The sequence below is a fragment of the Monodon monoceros genome, unplaced genomic scaffold (assembly GCF_005190385.1).
Source record: "Monodon monoceros isolate NGI ecotype Baffin Bay Population unplaced genomic scaffold, NGI_Narwhal_1 Super_Scaffold_7, whole genome shotgun sequence".
Taxonomy (NCBI): domain Eukaryota; kingdom Metazoa; phylum Chordata; class Mammalia; order Artiodactyla; family Monodontidae; genus Monodon; species Monodon monoceros.
The window spans coordinates 4,006,279-4,022,526 of NW_021703784.1; the positions used below are offsets into that span (position 1 = coordinate 4,006,279).

The window sequence follows — 16,248 nt, forward strand, 5'->3', positions numbered from 1 at the left end:
AGTACAAAAAATACCAGTTTAAAAAATCCAGTTAGTGTTTTATTCTTGATTAAAATATTTATTGAAAACTTAACCATGTGCCAAACTTGGGGATATATGATGAAAAAGACATATAGTGCCTGCGTCTGAGGAGTTAATAGTCTAATTGGGGAAGCAGATGAGTAAATCAACAATCAGCACTAGACTAGAGGTAGGAACAGTGTGTTACAGGTTCACTAAGGAAAGAGCAAGTTAACACTGTGTATTTGAGCTGGATCTTACATAATAAGTAGGAGTTTGCCCAGGTGAGGGAATGACATTTCTTTGAAAATGTATAAAAGCACAGAGGTGTAGAAGAACATTGCATATTTGATAAAGCAGTGAATTCAGTGCACAATGATGTGAATAAAACATGGAAGCCTACAAGTATAGAAAATAATGGGAAATAAGAAAAATGAGCAGTTGAGAACATGTTGTGAAAAGCCTTGAACACTAGTTTCAGCTAGGAGTGCATTCAACTGCGTATAACAGAATCCCTTCAAAATGGCTTAAACCAAATGGGATTTTATTATTATTGCATAAAATATTCAGAAATAGGAAGTCCAGGACTGGTAGAGTGGCTCTACAGTGACCTAGGCCCCTTATATTTTTATAATCCACCCTCCTTAGTTTGTCATCCATATATTTATTGCTTCATGGTTATAAGATTTTTGCTTCATCTTTAGCCTCATATTCTAGAAAGGGGTAACTCTTGTGTGGAAAATGTTCCTAGAAGTCCCCAAAAAACTTCTGCCAGTTTATGTCACGTCATCTTTCCTAGCTGCAAGGGAATCTGGGAATACATGTATATTAGTTGGGTATGTAACTGCCTCACAAAATTACAGGAGAATGGATATTGTATGCAACTAGCAGTGTCTACCACAGCTTGGCCAAGCAAGCTTGGGTTTTATCCTAGTGGTAATAAAGAGTCTACCTTAAATGAATGAAAAATAAAACATTTACAGATATTTTAGGAAACTGAATTTGATATTGGTCAAATTCATAGGGGGTTGGCTGGGGAGAGACAGTCCAAAAACCAGTAACAGTACAGTTGTCTTTGTATGAATGAAGATGCTCAGCATAATACTATAAAGAAAATGGGTATTAAGAGACTTTGTAAAGGAAGAATCATTACTGCCTGATGATATTGAATATGTGGTTTGAGGGAATAAGAGGGTCAGGGTACCTGGATGACTAGGAAAATACTGATAACATTTTATTATATTCATTGATTATAAGTCACAGTTTTTCATATTTTATTATCTCTAAATTCAGATATGTTTTGCAATTAATAATCTTTACGGTTACTTTTTCTTTCTTAATGGTACAAAAAATAACGGTAATTGTACACTCGATAGGAATCTATAAGATGCCATAACTACTATGAAAATCATTGCGAGGAGGTGGGAGCCCAGTTTTAAGAGTAAGTCAGCAAGATTTGTTCCGTGTGAACCATGCTTGGGTCATGACCAGGCAACATGCCACAGAGCCGTTGAAAGGCAGGGTGGGTGAGATCAAGACTGGAGATTACCAGTTTAGGACTTTTAGTAGTGACAGATTGACTCTCAACAGGAAAATGTGTGTGTAAGAGCCAAAGCCAAAGAACTGATCCTTGAGAAGTATCTATGTTCAGGGAGAGAAGAAAACCCAACAAAGATCAATAAAGAGGTTTTCTCCCAAAGATTGGAGAACAAGGAGGGCCCCTTACCTTTGTTAATTTCTTGGATTTTGATCCACCATATGAGTTTCCCAGGGCTGTCACAGCAGCTGCCACACACTGGGTGATTTAAAACAAGAGAAATTTATTTCCTCAGAGTTCAGAAGGCTAAAAGTCTGAAATTATGGTGTTGGCAGGGAAGGTTGTAGGGAAGGATCCTTTGCTTCTTCCTAGCTTCTGACAGTTACTAACATTCCTTGACAGTCCTCAACGTGTAGCTGCATCTCTCCAGTTTCTGCTTCCATCTTTGTGGGGCCTTCCCTCTGTCTCTGGCTTCAGCACCACATCTCCCTTCTAAGGACACCAGTCATTGGATTATGGCCCACCCTACTCCAGTATGACCTCATCTAACTTGATACATCTGCAGAGACCCTATTTCCAAATAGGGCTATATTTACAGGTGCTAGGGGTTAGGACTTGAGTATGTCTTGGGCGGGGGGGACACAATTCTACTCATATACCTACTAAAGATAATATTCCGAAATTTGGGACAAGATACTTGTGCTTTTCAAGTGACCACACACTCAGTAATATATTTGATGGCAGGAGATCCTAGCTATTTGACAATGTGACCAAGTTTTTGTTAAATTACTAACATGTTTAATCTTGGAAACACCTTGGTACCTTCTGAATAATGAACTAATAAGTAATTACTATTTTAATTATCTGAGAACTTAGAAGCCAAATATTAATCTGAGTATCTTTCTAACTAAATATGTGAAATAGCCTTATTTTACCACTCAAGTATATCTAATCAGTTCACATTTTACCTTTATTATATTATTAACATGATTAAATAGAGAAGTTAGGAGCATAAGTAGAATAAGCCTTTCAGTTTTATAAGAATACTTCCTTTCCAATATATACTATTACAAATGTAGGTTCTGTTACAAAGCACACATACAAAGAACTCTGATCTGAATATCATATAATCAGATAATCCAAATTAGGGTTTTTTTCCCTTGTCTTCATAGCAGATGTACTAATCACTCTCAACTAACCTATCTTAACTCCAAATCTGTACACTAAAATAAAGCCCTACAGAAAAAGTTAAATCCCTCAAGTATACTAGGCAGTGAAAAAATGTAGGAGGGAGAAGAGGAAGATGTGTGTGGTACTTTTTTTCCATATTCCATAAGAATACTTCATAAGAGTACTTAATTTTACTAACTTATTAAAGATGATATATAGCAGGTAGTTTGTCATTCTAGAGACTGAGAGTATAATACTGAATATACTCATTATAAAGAAAACAAACAAAAAATACTCCTTATGAAATTCTAAAATAATAATTTAATTACTCATGAAATTAATTCAAATAAGATTTTACCTGTTCTTTTTATTGCCAGTTGCCCAGCAAAAAGTTATAAAATCTGACACTCCCAGTAAATACAATAAGTACAGAAAATTTAAGAGAGAAATAATTGCTAAGTTTAGATTGGGTCTTGTTTCTCAAAAAGCTGGCCATCTATATCTGGTATGGTTTAAGGAAAATTTGTTTTAAGTGAGAAGGACTTCATGATAGGGCTTCATTATTTGTCTTGAAGTATTCGATTATCTGTATACACCAAAGATAAAATAGTTTTAGATAATCCACAGTTTACTATGCTAACAAAGAAATTCAGGGTTTTTTTCTAGACTCTAAAATCTGCCGTTAAAAGAGAAGTGACTGTTATGAGGGTCAGTTAAGATGTTGAGAAATTTGACGGTTTGTGTATGAATAGTGAATAAACTTGTTGAGGTGAGCAGTTAGAATGATGGAAGAATTTGCGACACTGAGCATATATGCAGTATAGCATAATGATTAAAAATTCAGGACTTGGAGTCAGGCAGGTTTGGAGTCTGCTACCAGTTTCTGCCACTTACTAGATGTGTGACTTTGAACAAGTCACTGAACCTCACCAGGTTTCCATAACCATAAAGTAATGGTAGTATTACCTATCTATTAAGTATGTCAGTGCTCTCCAGCAAGACCACCAGGAACACACCTGTAGTTGAACAAGTTGGGGTGGTGGTTTTAATACCTGAAAATCCCAAACAGTTACTTAAATATACAGAATGAGTTAGTGTGCAGCGGGCATGTGTAAACCCTATGTCCAACATAGAAGTAGTATCCTAGTAGTGGGCGTATTGGAGTGTAAGTATCATTCATTACAGCAAGAGTGAGCCAGTTTTGGTCCCTTAAAACGGACAGATTCCTTAAGTGGAGTTAAATAGTTCCTGCAAGCCAGGCTCAAGTATCTCTGAAGAGAACGAACTGGCTATCATAATCAGGATGGTCCCAGGATTAGTGTCTTTCTGACTGAATAGGTCTTGCTGTTAGGATTGTAATGACTTCAGCAGAAACATGTTAATTTGAGGTCAGGGTCCATTTTTCTATGGCCGAAGCCTGGGATATGATATAATATTACCTATAAAAGGGAATCTACCTTCTGTAGTGCTTAAAAGAACAGTTATTAAGTTTTTGTCAGCAGGGTCAGATGGAGGATAATAGATCCAGCAATCTGTTAAATTCAGATTAGTAACTATGGTCTGGGGTGGGGGGGAAAGTACAAGAGTTTTGTTTTTCCTTAAGTGGCAGAAGGAGATCTTAGGAGTTCAGAAACAATAGGATGAAGATGAAAGATCGTATTGGTTTTAATAGGCAAGATTAATAGTAAAGAGTACTGAAGAATCAGAAAATTAATCTGATTTTGTCATCTTGGGTAGGAGCTGTCCATTTTGAAGTCAGTATCTTCTGGAGAATTCCTTAGAAGGAATGGATGCACAGGAGTTGGAAGGGTGTGATACGTGTCTTTTAAGTTGGGAAACATGAATCCAATGAATGCCACCTCAAACTGTTACCACTGAATCAGTTGTTAACAATATCAAATCAGTTCCTTTCTATTGATAATCAATGGAGAGTTTTCTCTGGTGGCATCTTTTCCAGAAAACCAAAACTCCAGATTTTAAGTCATTCATAAGCTCTTCTCTGTTTGTGATAAACCTGGGGTATCATTGTAGTAGTATCAGTTGGTGATCGTGTAGAACCTAAGATTTAAACCAAAATTCCCACTTGAAAAAGGCAGCCTACTATTAACTCATAAGGAGTCGACTTGTGGGTCATAGAGATGATTTGTCTTATTGCTGTCAAGGCTCTTGGCAGTACTTAAGACTGTGGAAGTTAAGAGGGTTTTTAAGTGCTTTGATAAGTATAGTTTTAAGATCTCATGTGTTCTCTTTATTTCTCTCTTGAAGTTTGTGGATGATGGGGACAGCGGAGAGTCTGAGTAAAAGATCAGCTTATAGAGTTCTTTCAGAGCAACATCAGTGTAATGTGTGGTCCTGTTACTTGAGAATAGTTGGGATTTCCCCAATCAGGAATACAGAATCTATTAATTTTTCTTTTGCCATTACAGCATAGCTCTTTAGCATGAGGACGCCTCAATCTACCCTAAAAATAAACAATCATCAAACAAACTCATAGCTCATTTGGAGGTGTTTAAAGATGTACATCAATGCTTGGTTCCTATCTTTGTCTTACCAAGGTTGTGTCATCGCTGGGAAGGCCATACACTGGAAATACCCATGGGGGTATAGCTCTTGAAATCCCTGCCCCAGTGTTGGTACAATATTGATGTATCTCAGATGGACAATCTTGTTCATGTCGGAAGCTCCCTGCAAAATGGCTACTTCCAATTCCAAATTGTCCTTGGTGAAATTGAGTCAGTTGAGAGATAAGTGTAACGTGTTAGGATTATGGAGAAAACATGAAGGAAACAGATGTTTGGCCTGGAAGAGATGCAGTTTCAGATTGAGATGACTCATGAGAACTGCAGTGGTCCATAAGAATAATGCTTGTGTAACTTTTTATTTCCAGTTGCAGAGGCCAGGGACCAGACGAAGCCTCCTGGTTCTGGGGTTCTGGGCATTTGAAACTAAGCAAAGCAGTTCACACAAAGAGAAAATTGAAGTCAAGTCCTAATAAGGTTTTTTTAAACATCTTTATTGAAATACAACTTACATATCATAAAAGTTGCCCATTTAAAGTGTATACTATAGTGGTTTTTAGTATATTCACAGAGTTGTGTAATTATCCCCCCGAAAAGAAACCCTGTACCCCTTAACAATGCCTCTCTTCTAGTCCTACCCCTATCCCTAGGCAACTACTAATACACTGTATAGATTTGCCTGTTCTGGACATTTCGTATAAATGGGAGTATGCACTGTGTAGTCTTTTCTGACTGACTTCTGTCACTTTCTGTTATATTTTCAAGGCTCATATATGTCATACCTTGTAAAGTTTTGAAATGTTTTTGCCAGTCGGAGATCTTCTGAACTCAGCCTCCAGGGCCAGTTCAGATGGACCAGTCTGGTCTCTGTCCATCCTCTCATTACAGTGTATTTCTCTTGTAGACAAGAGTCAACACTAGATAGATAGATCATAGGAGCAGGTGTTAGAAGGCCAGAAAACAGTTTTGTCAGGGAACAATGACAAGTCCAACTGGGTAAACAAAATATTCCCCAAAGACCTTTTTCTAGGAAAGCAAAATAAGCCCAACACTGAAAGGCTTCAGTGAAATATTTGAGCTCACTTGAGCATGAACTTACCTACCAGCCAGAGGCAGGTTGCGCCTCAGAAGGACTTTTAGATATGCACTCTGTTGTCGAGGTTCCCAGTGCAAGGCAGAAAGACCTTCAGCCAAATCTCGATGAGCCCTTCATTTCTGCCATATGAAGGAGCATACCTGGTTAAACAAGTTGAGTTCAGTACCCATTTGAAGTGTGGGAGATCACACACCATGGGGTCTTTCAGGCTTCTCAATAAGAGGGTGTTAGAAAGGACTTATTAGAGGATTTGGGCTTGTGTTACATGATTTCAGGACAGCTGCAAGAACAAAGGATTGTTTGTTCCATCCAATATAAGTAAGTGGGATTTGCTCGGGGACTGGTGATGTCGGAAAGCATAAATAACTCTGTGACTGAGAATCTTAACAAATATCTAGGAATGCAGACCAAAGTAAACCTAAGGCCAGCAGGGACTTCCATTAGCTAGAAAGGGGAGGTGTGGTACTTTTGTGATTGCACAGTGACCTTGTTTTTGTCTGTGTTTAAAAAAAATTATGTGTTTGAGACCAGTGTGATCGGGTCTGATGTTGGTGTTCTGCAAGATTGTTTTATGTCCAACAGAAAACACTAGGCCTAGCTGTGAATACCAGGCCCACTCCTAAGTGTCAGTGTCAGGCCAGTTCCTCTTTCTCAAGTATGAAATGAGGTGTTTAAAACATATAGAACTGTGGCTGGAACATGGTAAAAGCTCAGTAGTGGCTGGACCACTGTAATTATTTTTCACCACCAGAAGGGTTTTTGTAAGTGTCTTAAGTACTTAAACAACGGTTAGCGAAAACAGAAATCAGTTTGATGGAACAGAAGCTATCATACAGTACTCCTTAATGATGGAAGAGAGTAGATTCTCTCTTGATAAAATAGCCCTTAACATGCAAAGCTGATTGTGTCTATAAATCCGCTTTACTGTTGTATAAGAGAGAGGGTTCTATTCAGAATTCTTAGTCCTCATACCACTGAGAGCAGAATCCCTATAGTTTTTTTATTTATTTAATTTTTATTTATTTATTTATTTGGCTGTGCTGGATCTTAGTTGCAGCACGCAGGATCTTTAGTTGCAGCATTCGGGCTCTTTTAGTTGTGGCATTTGGGCTCTTTTAGTTGCGGCATGCAGGATCCAGTTCCCTGACCAGGGATCGAACCTGGGCCCCTGCATTGGGAGTGCAGAGTCTTACCCACTGGACCACCAGGGAAGTCCCAGAATCCCTATAGTTTAGAAAGGAAACTTCTTTTTTTTTTTTTTTCTTTTTTTTTTTGCGGTACGCAGGCCTCTCACTGTTGTGACCTCTCCTGCTGCGAAGCACAGGCTCCGGACGCACAGGCCCAGCAGCCATGGCTCACGGACCCAGCCGCTCTGCGGCATGTGGGATCCTCCCAGACCGGGGCACGAACCCGTGTCCCCTGCATCTGCAGTTGGACTCTCAACCACTGCGCCACCAGGGAAGCCCGGAAACTTCATTTTAATTATTTAAGAAACATCACTATCACCTCAGCAAAGTAAAATTGCTGGTATAGCCTGCTATTAAATCAGTTCAATTAAAATTCCAATTAATATGGTTACTTGTGCTGTCATGGGCAGAAACCACCATCTCAGGAAAAAGTTTACAAGATTTATTTGTGCTGATGGTTACATAAGTGATATAACACTATGTGTTATAATGTCCACAGTATGGATAGATTTCTAAAAGTCTGTTTTAACTCTTAATTTAGCTTGGTGTTGTTTTTATTTTTAGCTTTTGGCACATTTAATGTGCCATGGACTAGAAGAGAGTACCCTTTGTTTTACTTTCCATGCTTTCTATCCATCAGATTAGGGATCTAGAGGCCAAGGTTTAGATATTTTAGAATGGAAATAGATTTAAGAGGGACCATCTGCTAGATATGTCTCGTACTCCATTTTAGTTCTTTTTGACCAGCCTTTTAAGCAGACTCCTGGTAACACCAGAATCAATCCAAAGCACAGTGGGTTTCATTTCCACCTCACCATGACCCCACTCCCTCCTAAAAGTATTACAGTTTACTTGATGGTGAAATTTCAGTTAGATCAATCTTCCTGGCCTGCCCTAATCACACCTCCGGGCCTTTTTTGCAAGTCTTTACCTATAAGCTTTAATGTTGCCTGCGTTCTGAAGAACTGCAGAATACTATAAAGTAGATTTGTGTGTGTGTCCATGGTGACCAGATCCAAATACCAGGATTTTTCCAGTTTTTAATCCTAGGACAGATTGAAATGTTAGTGTTTAGTTCCCTCTTTAAGGAAAAAAGTGACAGTGGGAAGATATTGTCAAGTGAACAGCTCTTTCTTAAGCAAAATGCAACATTATCTGGTCCTCCAACCCACATCTGGTTTAAAAACAAATGAGAAGGATCAGGAATAAGTTGGATAAATAGGTATAGGGGAAAAGCATAAATGTTTCTTGATAGTAAGGGAATAAGAAAAGAAAAGGCATGCACAGGAATGCCAAACACACACCAGTAAGGGGGAGATGGGGGTGAGGGGACAGGAGGAATAGAGGTGCAGTTAGGGATGAATGTAAACGCATAGGGTCTTGTCTCCTTTCAAAAACCTCTATCAGGGCTTCCCTGGTGGCGCAGTGGTTGAAAGTCTGCCTGCTGATGCAGGGGACACGGGTTCGTGCCCTGGTCCAGGAAGATCCCACATGCCGCGGAGCGGCTGGGCCCGTGAGCCATGGCCGCTGAGCCTGCGCGTCCGGAGCCTGTGCTCCACAACAGGAGAGGCCACAACAGTGAGAGGCCCGCATACCGCAAAAAAAAAAACAAAACTCTATCAGTGTATTAGAACACAGTATAACAATTGGTGTTCTTGATGATTACCGTGAGTCATCAAGAAACAAGAAAAGAATTATATTTAGTATTATTTATTTAAGAAGTCAAGGCAAAATACAACTGTCACAAATTTTCTAGTGCAAATTATTTAATAAAGTAAGCTTGGATGCCTTAAAAGGGATTCGGTTAGTTTTTTGGAAAATTTTACTTAAGTAGAAAATGTAATCGGTTTCTAATGTCAGCAAATTCAAGTGTTCCAAGGGGGAAAACTGAAGTATCGGATTCAAAATTTTCACTGGGAGGAAGTTTCATCCTGTGTATCTGTTAACAGATGATATTTATTAAATGTTCACATGTATATGGTGTTGTACAACTGTTACAGTTAGTACCTTTTAGCTTTCATTAAAATACTGCAACCAGAAGAGTGCTGGCCGTAAGGACTGCACAGCCGCAGAGGCTCGTTTGTTCACCTGGGGCAGCACAGCTTATTCGCACGCCGTAAAGACATTGGCCGGGTTCAGTACCTGATGAGAACAGGCGAGGCTGGTTGGATCTACCCTCCCACTGAAAACAACGTGATCTTTTTGTTTTAAGTCACCTTTTAAAGTATTTGAAAAGATGGTTAGGGAACTGCCAGGTTAATTTTAGGGGGGAGTCTGATGCAGAGAAGTAAGTACATATCAGAGCACTAAAACCAGTTTTTATGTAAGACATTTGCCAAAACACAAGAGGCCTTTGGTTCATCAAGTCGAAGAGTGAGGGAAACAGAGGTCGACCCAGAGCATATGAAAGCTGTGAAGTCTTAAAGAAGTTGCCCCACGCATTAAGCACTAGGACTCAACCTGCTCCCCTTCCTCCAGACTCCACAGGGGACTCTAGAAACAGCTGCCTTGGCAGTGGGCCGACTAAGAGATGAAAAGGGAAAAGGGGGAAAAACACATCCCTGAGAAGTGGTGGGCACAGACCAGCCTCCTGCAGGTTTACATCCTACTTACTCCTTGCATGGGTAGGCCAGTGAATCTCAAACAGTGAATTGGGTTAGACAGGGCCTGCCCTCTAGGAACCTGGCAGAGGCGAACAGAAAGCTTCTCTGGAAGAGGGTATGTTCATCCTCCCCTTAGCAAATCAGTCCCCTGCAAATCATTTTCAAGGGCAGTAATCACTGTCAGAACAACCAGAGCACGCACGAAACATGGATATCAAACATTTTGGCAGCAGATGGGATTTCAGCAGAAGAGAGAATTGGTGAATCAGAAGATAAATTAGAAGAAATCACCTGAGTGCTGCACAGAGAGAAACTATTAGGGTTCTCCAGAGAAACAGAACCAGTAGGACATATATATAGATATACAGAAGGAGGTTTATTCAGAGGGATTCACTCACATGATTTTGGAGGGTTAGAAATTCCATAATCTGCTGTCTGCCAGGTGGAGGCCAGGAAAGTCGGTTGTGTGGTTCCAGCCCAAATCCGAAGGCCGGGGAACTGCTGGCCTCTTAGTGTCCAAAATCCCAGTCCAAGTCCAAAGGCCCAAGAACCAGAAGTGCTGATGTTCAAGAGCAGGAGAAGATGGATGTCCCAGCTCAAGCAGAGAGCAAATTTGCCCTTCTTTCACCTTTTTGTTCTGTTCAGGCCATCACCAGACTGGATGATACCCACCTGCAATTGGTGAAGATGATCTTCCTTACAAAGTCTACCAATTTAAATGCTAATTTCTCTGGAAACACCCTCACAGACACACCCAGAAATTATATTTTACCAGCCCTCTGGTCACCCCTTAGCCCAGTACATTGACACATACATTAACCATCACACAGACAGTGGTAGAGACTATAGGTGTAAAAGAGGGTAAGGGTTATGGATGGTACAAACATAGGTATGATGGAAGTCCTAAAAGGAGAGGAGAGAATGGCTGAGAATTTTCCAGAATCTACGAAAGACAACAGTCCATAGATAAGAGGCCAGCAAATTCCAAACTGGGAAAAGATGAAAAGAAACATGAACCTAGACACATTATAGAGAAAATTCCGGGAAAAAAAATTAATGACAGATTACCTTCAGAAGAATATCTGACTTTTAAATAATGTTAGAAACCAGTGAAATGATATCCTCAATATGCTGAAGGAAATAACTACCAATCCAGATGTCTACACACAGTGAAAATATCTTTCAAGAATGGAGATAAGACATTCTCAAAGGAAAACAGAATTCAGCAGTATATCATCATTTAAGAAATGTTTAAGGATAGACTACAGGTAGAAGTGAAATGAACACAGATGGAAGGTTTAATATACACAAGAGAATGAAGAGCAAAGAAAGGTAAACATGTGAACAGATGTGGACAAACATTGCTTATATGAAAGAGTAGGGGCTTTATCAAAACAAAGAAGTAAAACGTCAGGCAATAATTTGTAAATTGAAGAATGGGTGTGTATGGGAAATGAAGTTAAAATGTTGTAAGATCCTTCTGTTGTCCATGAGGAAGGAAAAGTTTTTAGACTTGGTTAAGTATGTGTCTAATTTCCAAAGCAACCGGTAAAGTGAATAGGAAAAGACTGTAATTTCCAAACTAATAGAAAGGGGGAAATGGAATGATTATTATCGTTTATATTCAACAGGTTGATTCTAAAATGTAAAAAATGCGAAGGGCCAGGAATAGCCAAGATGTTCAGGGAGCAAATGAACAAGGTGAGAGGATTTGATCCACCTCAAATCAAGATTTATTATAAAGCTACAGTAACTAAAGTGTGGCATTCATGCAAGTACAGACAAGCAGAGGGAACTAGTAGAGAACCCAGAAACAGACCCATGCTTTTAGAGCACTGCAGAGCAGAGGAGAAAAGACAGACTTTCCAGTAACTGTGTTCCATCACAAAATCAACTCCAGGTGTGTTAAAGAAAAGACCCAAGTGCCAAGGGCAAAACCTAAATCTTTCATAAGGTAATTTGAGATAGGGAAGGATTTTTAAAAACAAGCTCTGAAAGCCATAACCATAAAGGAAAAGACTGATCAATTCAATTAAAATATAAATTTTTTGGTCATCAAAAGAAAATGTAAAAAGACAAGCCATGTAAGAGGGGAAAATATTTGTAACATCTTTTACCTACAAAGATTTTGTATCCGAAACATGAAAAGAACTCATGATAAAAAGGACAACTCAATAGCAAGACTTGAACAGGCATGTCACAGAAGAGGGGTTCAATAAATACATGAAGTTAAAAAAATACATATTCTATGACCAAGCAAGCCCATTCCTGATATAGATACCCTAGAAAAAAAAGCATGTGTATGTGCATTGTTACTTGCATATATGCACAGCAGGGAATTCCCTAGCGGTCCAGTGGTTAGGGCTCTGCGCTTCCACTGCAGGGGGCATGCGTTCTCAATCCCTGGTCGGGAACAACAACAACAAAAAAGAATATTCCCAGCAGTGTTGCTCATAGTAGCCTGAAACTGTCCATCAAGAGTGAATTGGATAGGGCTTCCCTGGTGGCACAGTGGTTGAGAGTCTGCCTGCTGATGCAGGGGACGCGGGTTCATGCCCCGGCCCGGCAGGATCCCACATGCCGCGGAGCCTGCGCGTCCAGAGCCTGTGCTCCGCAGCGGGTGGGGCCACAACAGTGAGAGGCCTGTGTACCGCAAAAAAAAAAAAAAAGAGTGAATTGGATAGATGATGAATAATATCTAACTTCATTTACATGTAACAACATGGATAAGTCCACAATATTGAAGGAAAGAAGCAAGACATAAGAATACATACAGTGTGACTCATTTTATGTAAAGTTTAAACCAGACACCATTAAATGGTATGTACTCTTGTGTACTCTTCGTGGTGAGGGCGTGATAGTAAATATTTTAGACTTGACTTCTGTCCCAAGCTCACTTGCTCCACTCTGCCACTGGAGTGAAAGCAACCCTCGATGGTGTTCAGCTGTGTTGTAGCATAAAACAACCCCTAGTTTATGGAAATATGCATTTGAGGTAAAATTACTTTTTAAAAGGAAGGGGGAGGGGATTTCCTGGCAGTCCAGTGGTTAGGACTCTGTGCTTTCACTGCCGCGGGCGCGGGTTCGGTCCCTGGTTGGGGGAAGATCCAGCAAGTGGAACAGCACAGCCAAAAACAAATGGAAATAAAAAATAAATAAAAGGAAGCAGGATAAGAAGAAAAAGAAAAAAATGATAACCATGAAAGAGGATGCTGATGGTTGCCTCCTGGAAGGAGGGGTTTGTGATCAGAGAAGGGTAATGGGAACTTTGAGGATGCTGCCAGGGTTTTAGGGGGTTGTGAGGAGGTTTCACAGATGTTCACCTTACAGCTGTCTTTCTCATTCTATGTGGAAGTTGTGTGTACAACAAGTAAGTTGTATGTCACAATAAAATAAGTTTTAAAAAACAAAACTTGTTAGTGCTTCCTTAAATGATTGTTACAACATTACTTAATTTTATGTGAATTTTTGTTTAGTTTACATTTGAATTGCTCTACTTTCTAAAATTTATATCAAAGAAATACTCTTGAAAGAATTTAAGTAGTGATATAAGGCTGTTGTTTCACATGTGATTGTTTGAAATCACATAAACGTTTAATTAAAAGTAGGGACTTAACCTGGTGGTCCAGTGGTTAAGAATCCGCCTTCCAATGCAGGGGATGTGTGTTCAATCCAGATCCCACTTGCTGCAGGGCAACTAAGCCCACGTGCCACAACTACTGAGTCCGTGCACCACAACAAAAGATCCCACACGTCACAACGAAGACCCCGTGTGCCGCAACTAAGACCCGATGCAGCCAAATAATAAAATAAAATGTAAAAATTAAACAAAAGTTAAAAAGTTACAGAACACTACTACTTCTGACCGGTAATTCAGGGTATATACATTAGATAATCTGTTCAGAGGCTTGGAGACACAGCTTACAATTTATATCTTGGCTTTATTTATTACACCAAAGTGTTGACAGCTGTCTTTTTTATTCACAGGTTCAGTAGATGAAGGCGTCACTGAAGGGTTACCTACACTGCAGAGCACTTCTAGCACCAGTGCTCACGCAGACGATGATGATCGGTTAGTACTGACATAGTACGTAGTTTTCTTGTAAGGGCTGTGCTTGTAACTCTAAACCCAAGCATTCTATCTGGGAGTTATAGAAAAGTTTATTGCGACCTCCCTTTAGTATATTTTTTAGTCATCAGGTAGCCACATAAATTAGACAACTTATAGTACAAGGGGTTTTTTTTGGCATTTCCAAGACTTCCCAGCCCAGTTGCTTTAAATAGTATCTATATTAGGGGTTGGCAGGCTGTGGACCACAGGCCAATTCCAGCCACCACCTTTATTTGTAAATCAAGTTTGATTGGAACACAGACATGCTCATTTGTTTACATATTGTCTGTGGATGGCAGAGTTGAATGGTTGAAACAGATCATGTGGTGTGCAAAGCCAAAAATAATTACATCTGACCTGCTACCAAAAAGGTTGATCAAACCCTTATCTATATACTCATGGCTCCCAAGTCATTATCTTCACATTGACCCTTCCTGCTTGATAATTTTCACATAGACATAGCAGGGCCAAGACTTAATATATGGCCAAGACAGACTCTAGCCTTTCCCTCCCCTCAGACCTGCTTCTCCAGTCCTCCTGTCTCGGTGAACAGCACCATCATCCCCCCAGTTTCCCAAGCATTGTCTCTGGGAATTATACTTGATCCTTCTTTCCCTCACCTCCCACCACCATATTTAATCTTTAAGCAAGTCCTGTCAGCTCTGCATCCAAAATATACTTCTCAGTCCACTTCTCCTCCAGCTCTGCTACTGCCACCCCAGCCCAGGTCACCACCATCTTTTGCCTTCACTACAGTAACCTTCAACTGGCCCCTGATTTCATTCTCCCTTACTCCAGTCATTCTCCATGTAGCAGCCAGAATGATTTTGTTTTTTAAACTAAGTCAGATTATGTTGCTGTTCTAAGTAGCAGATTCTTAAAATTCCCCAGTAGATTCACACTTAAAATCTAAACTCCTCACTATGCCTTTACAGGCCTACCTGATAGGACTTCCTTCAGACCATACTCCTCCTTGCATACCATATCCAGCCACACTGACCTTCTTTCAGTTCCTAGAATATTTGTAGTCCATATTTGTTCTGGCTTTGGGGCCTGTCTGCCATTTTAGGGCCTTTACTCTGCCTGAAATGCTTTCTCCCCTAATTTCCACATTGCTCACTCTTTCCTGAATCTTCAGATCACTGTCTAAGTGTCAGTTCTCAAGGAAGATTTTCCTGACCACCAGTCTAAAGTAAAACACCGATCACTCTGATCACTTCTGTTTTAATTCTCTGTTCTGATCATTTTCTCGAGTGTTTATTGTCTGTCTCTGACCACTGAATATAGACTTCACTGAATTAACTCCTCCTCTTAAGAGTCCGGGACAGACTTAAAAAGTATATTTGTTGAAAACTTGAAGGATTCAAAGAACTCAAACAAGGATTTATTGTTCTTGAATAGCTAAACCTGATACAGCAGGTTATGAACCAGAGTCATTTGAATATGTTAATGAAGGTGTAAACAAATGGAAATATGCCTAGATTCCTTAATTTCAAACGTTAATGAGGTTGTCTGTTCTATGATACTGTGCTGAGTGGTGGGCATATTGAGATGAAACGTAATAACCCTTTACCCTCAAAGAGATCAAGCCAACTTTGGGGGAGGGGAAGCGGTTAAAGACAGACAAGTAAGCAGATAATCATGAGTCATCTGCAGAGGGGTCGGTTGCTCTGCATAGGAGGGTACCTGCCTAAACCATTGATGAATCAAAGAAGGCTTTCGGGAGGAGGAGGTAACTTCTTGGGTACATTTCATAAAACGGCTGGGTGTGTTATCTAGGCACGTGAAGGAAGTTAAATATATGAAAGCACAGCACTGAGAGAGAACTGTTAAGGAGGAACTGCTTGGTATGGGTATGTCTGGGGAGTATGACAAGAAATGAGGCTGGAAGAGTACACAGACCCAGATCATGTGGAGTCTCGTCTGCCTTCACTCTGAAGATGACAGTGAACCATTGCAGGATTTTTATCAGGGGACTGATTTAATCAGAGAGATCACTGTGAAACAGTGAGGATGGGTTAAAGG

The 16,248-nt window shown here is 39.9% G+C and overlaps 1 protein-coding gene and 1 non-coding gene across 8 annotated transcripts in view; one reads left to right on the forward strand and one right to left on the reverse strand.

The window, feature by feature from the left end:
- ZBTB44 (zinc finger and BTB domain containing 44) overlaps positions 1-16,248 on the forward strand; it is a 71,190-nt gene that overhangs the window by 43,715 nt on the left and 11,227 nt on the right. For all 7 annotated transcript variants that reach the window (XM_029207802.1, XM_029207807.1, XM_029207801.1 and 4 more), the window contains exon 3: positions 14,100-14,184. In XM_029207802.1, the coding sequence (XP_029063635.1) occupies positions 14,100-14,184 (85 nt within the window). The remainder of the gene's footprint in view (positions 1-14,099; positions 14,185-16,248) is intronic.
- Positions 7,462-7,533, reverse strand: TRNAG-CCC. Its single transcript has one exon. It is a non-coding gene; the product is annotated as a tRNA-Gly (tRNA).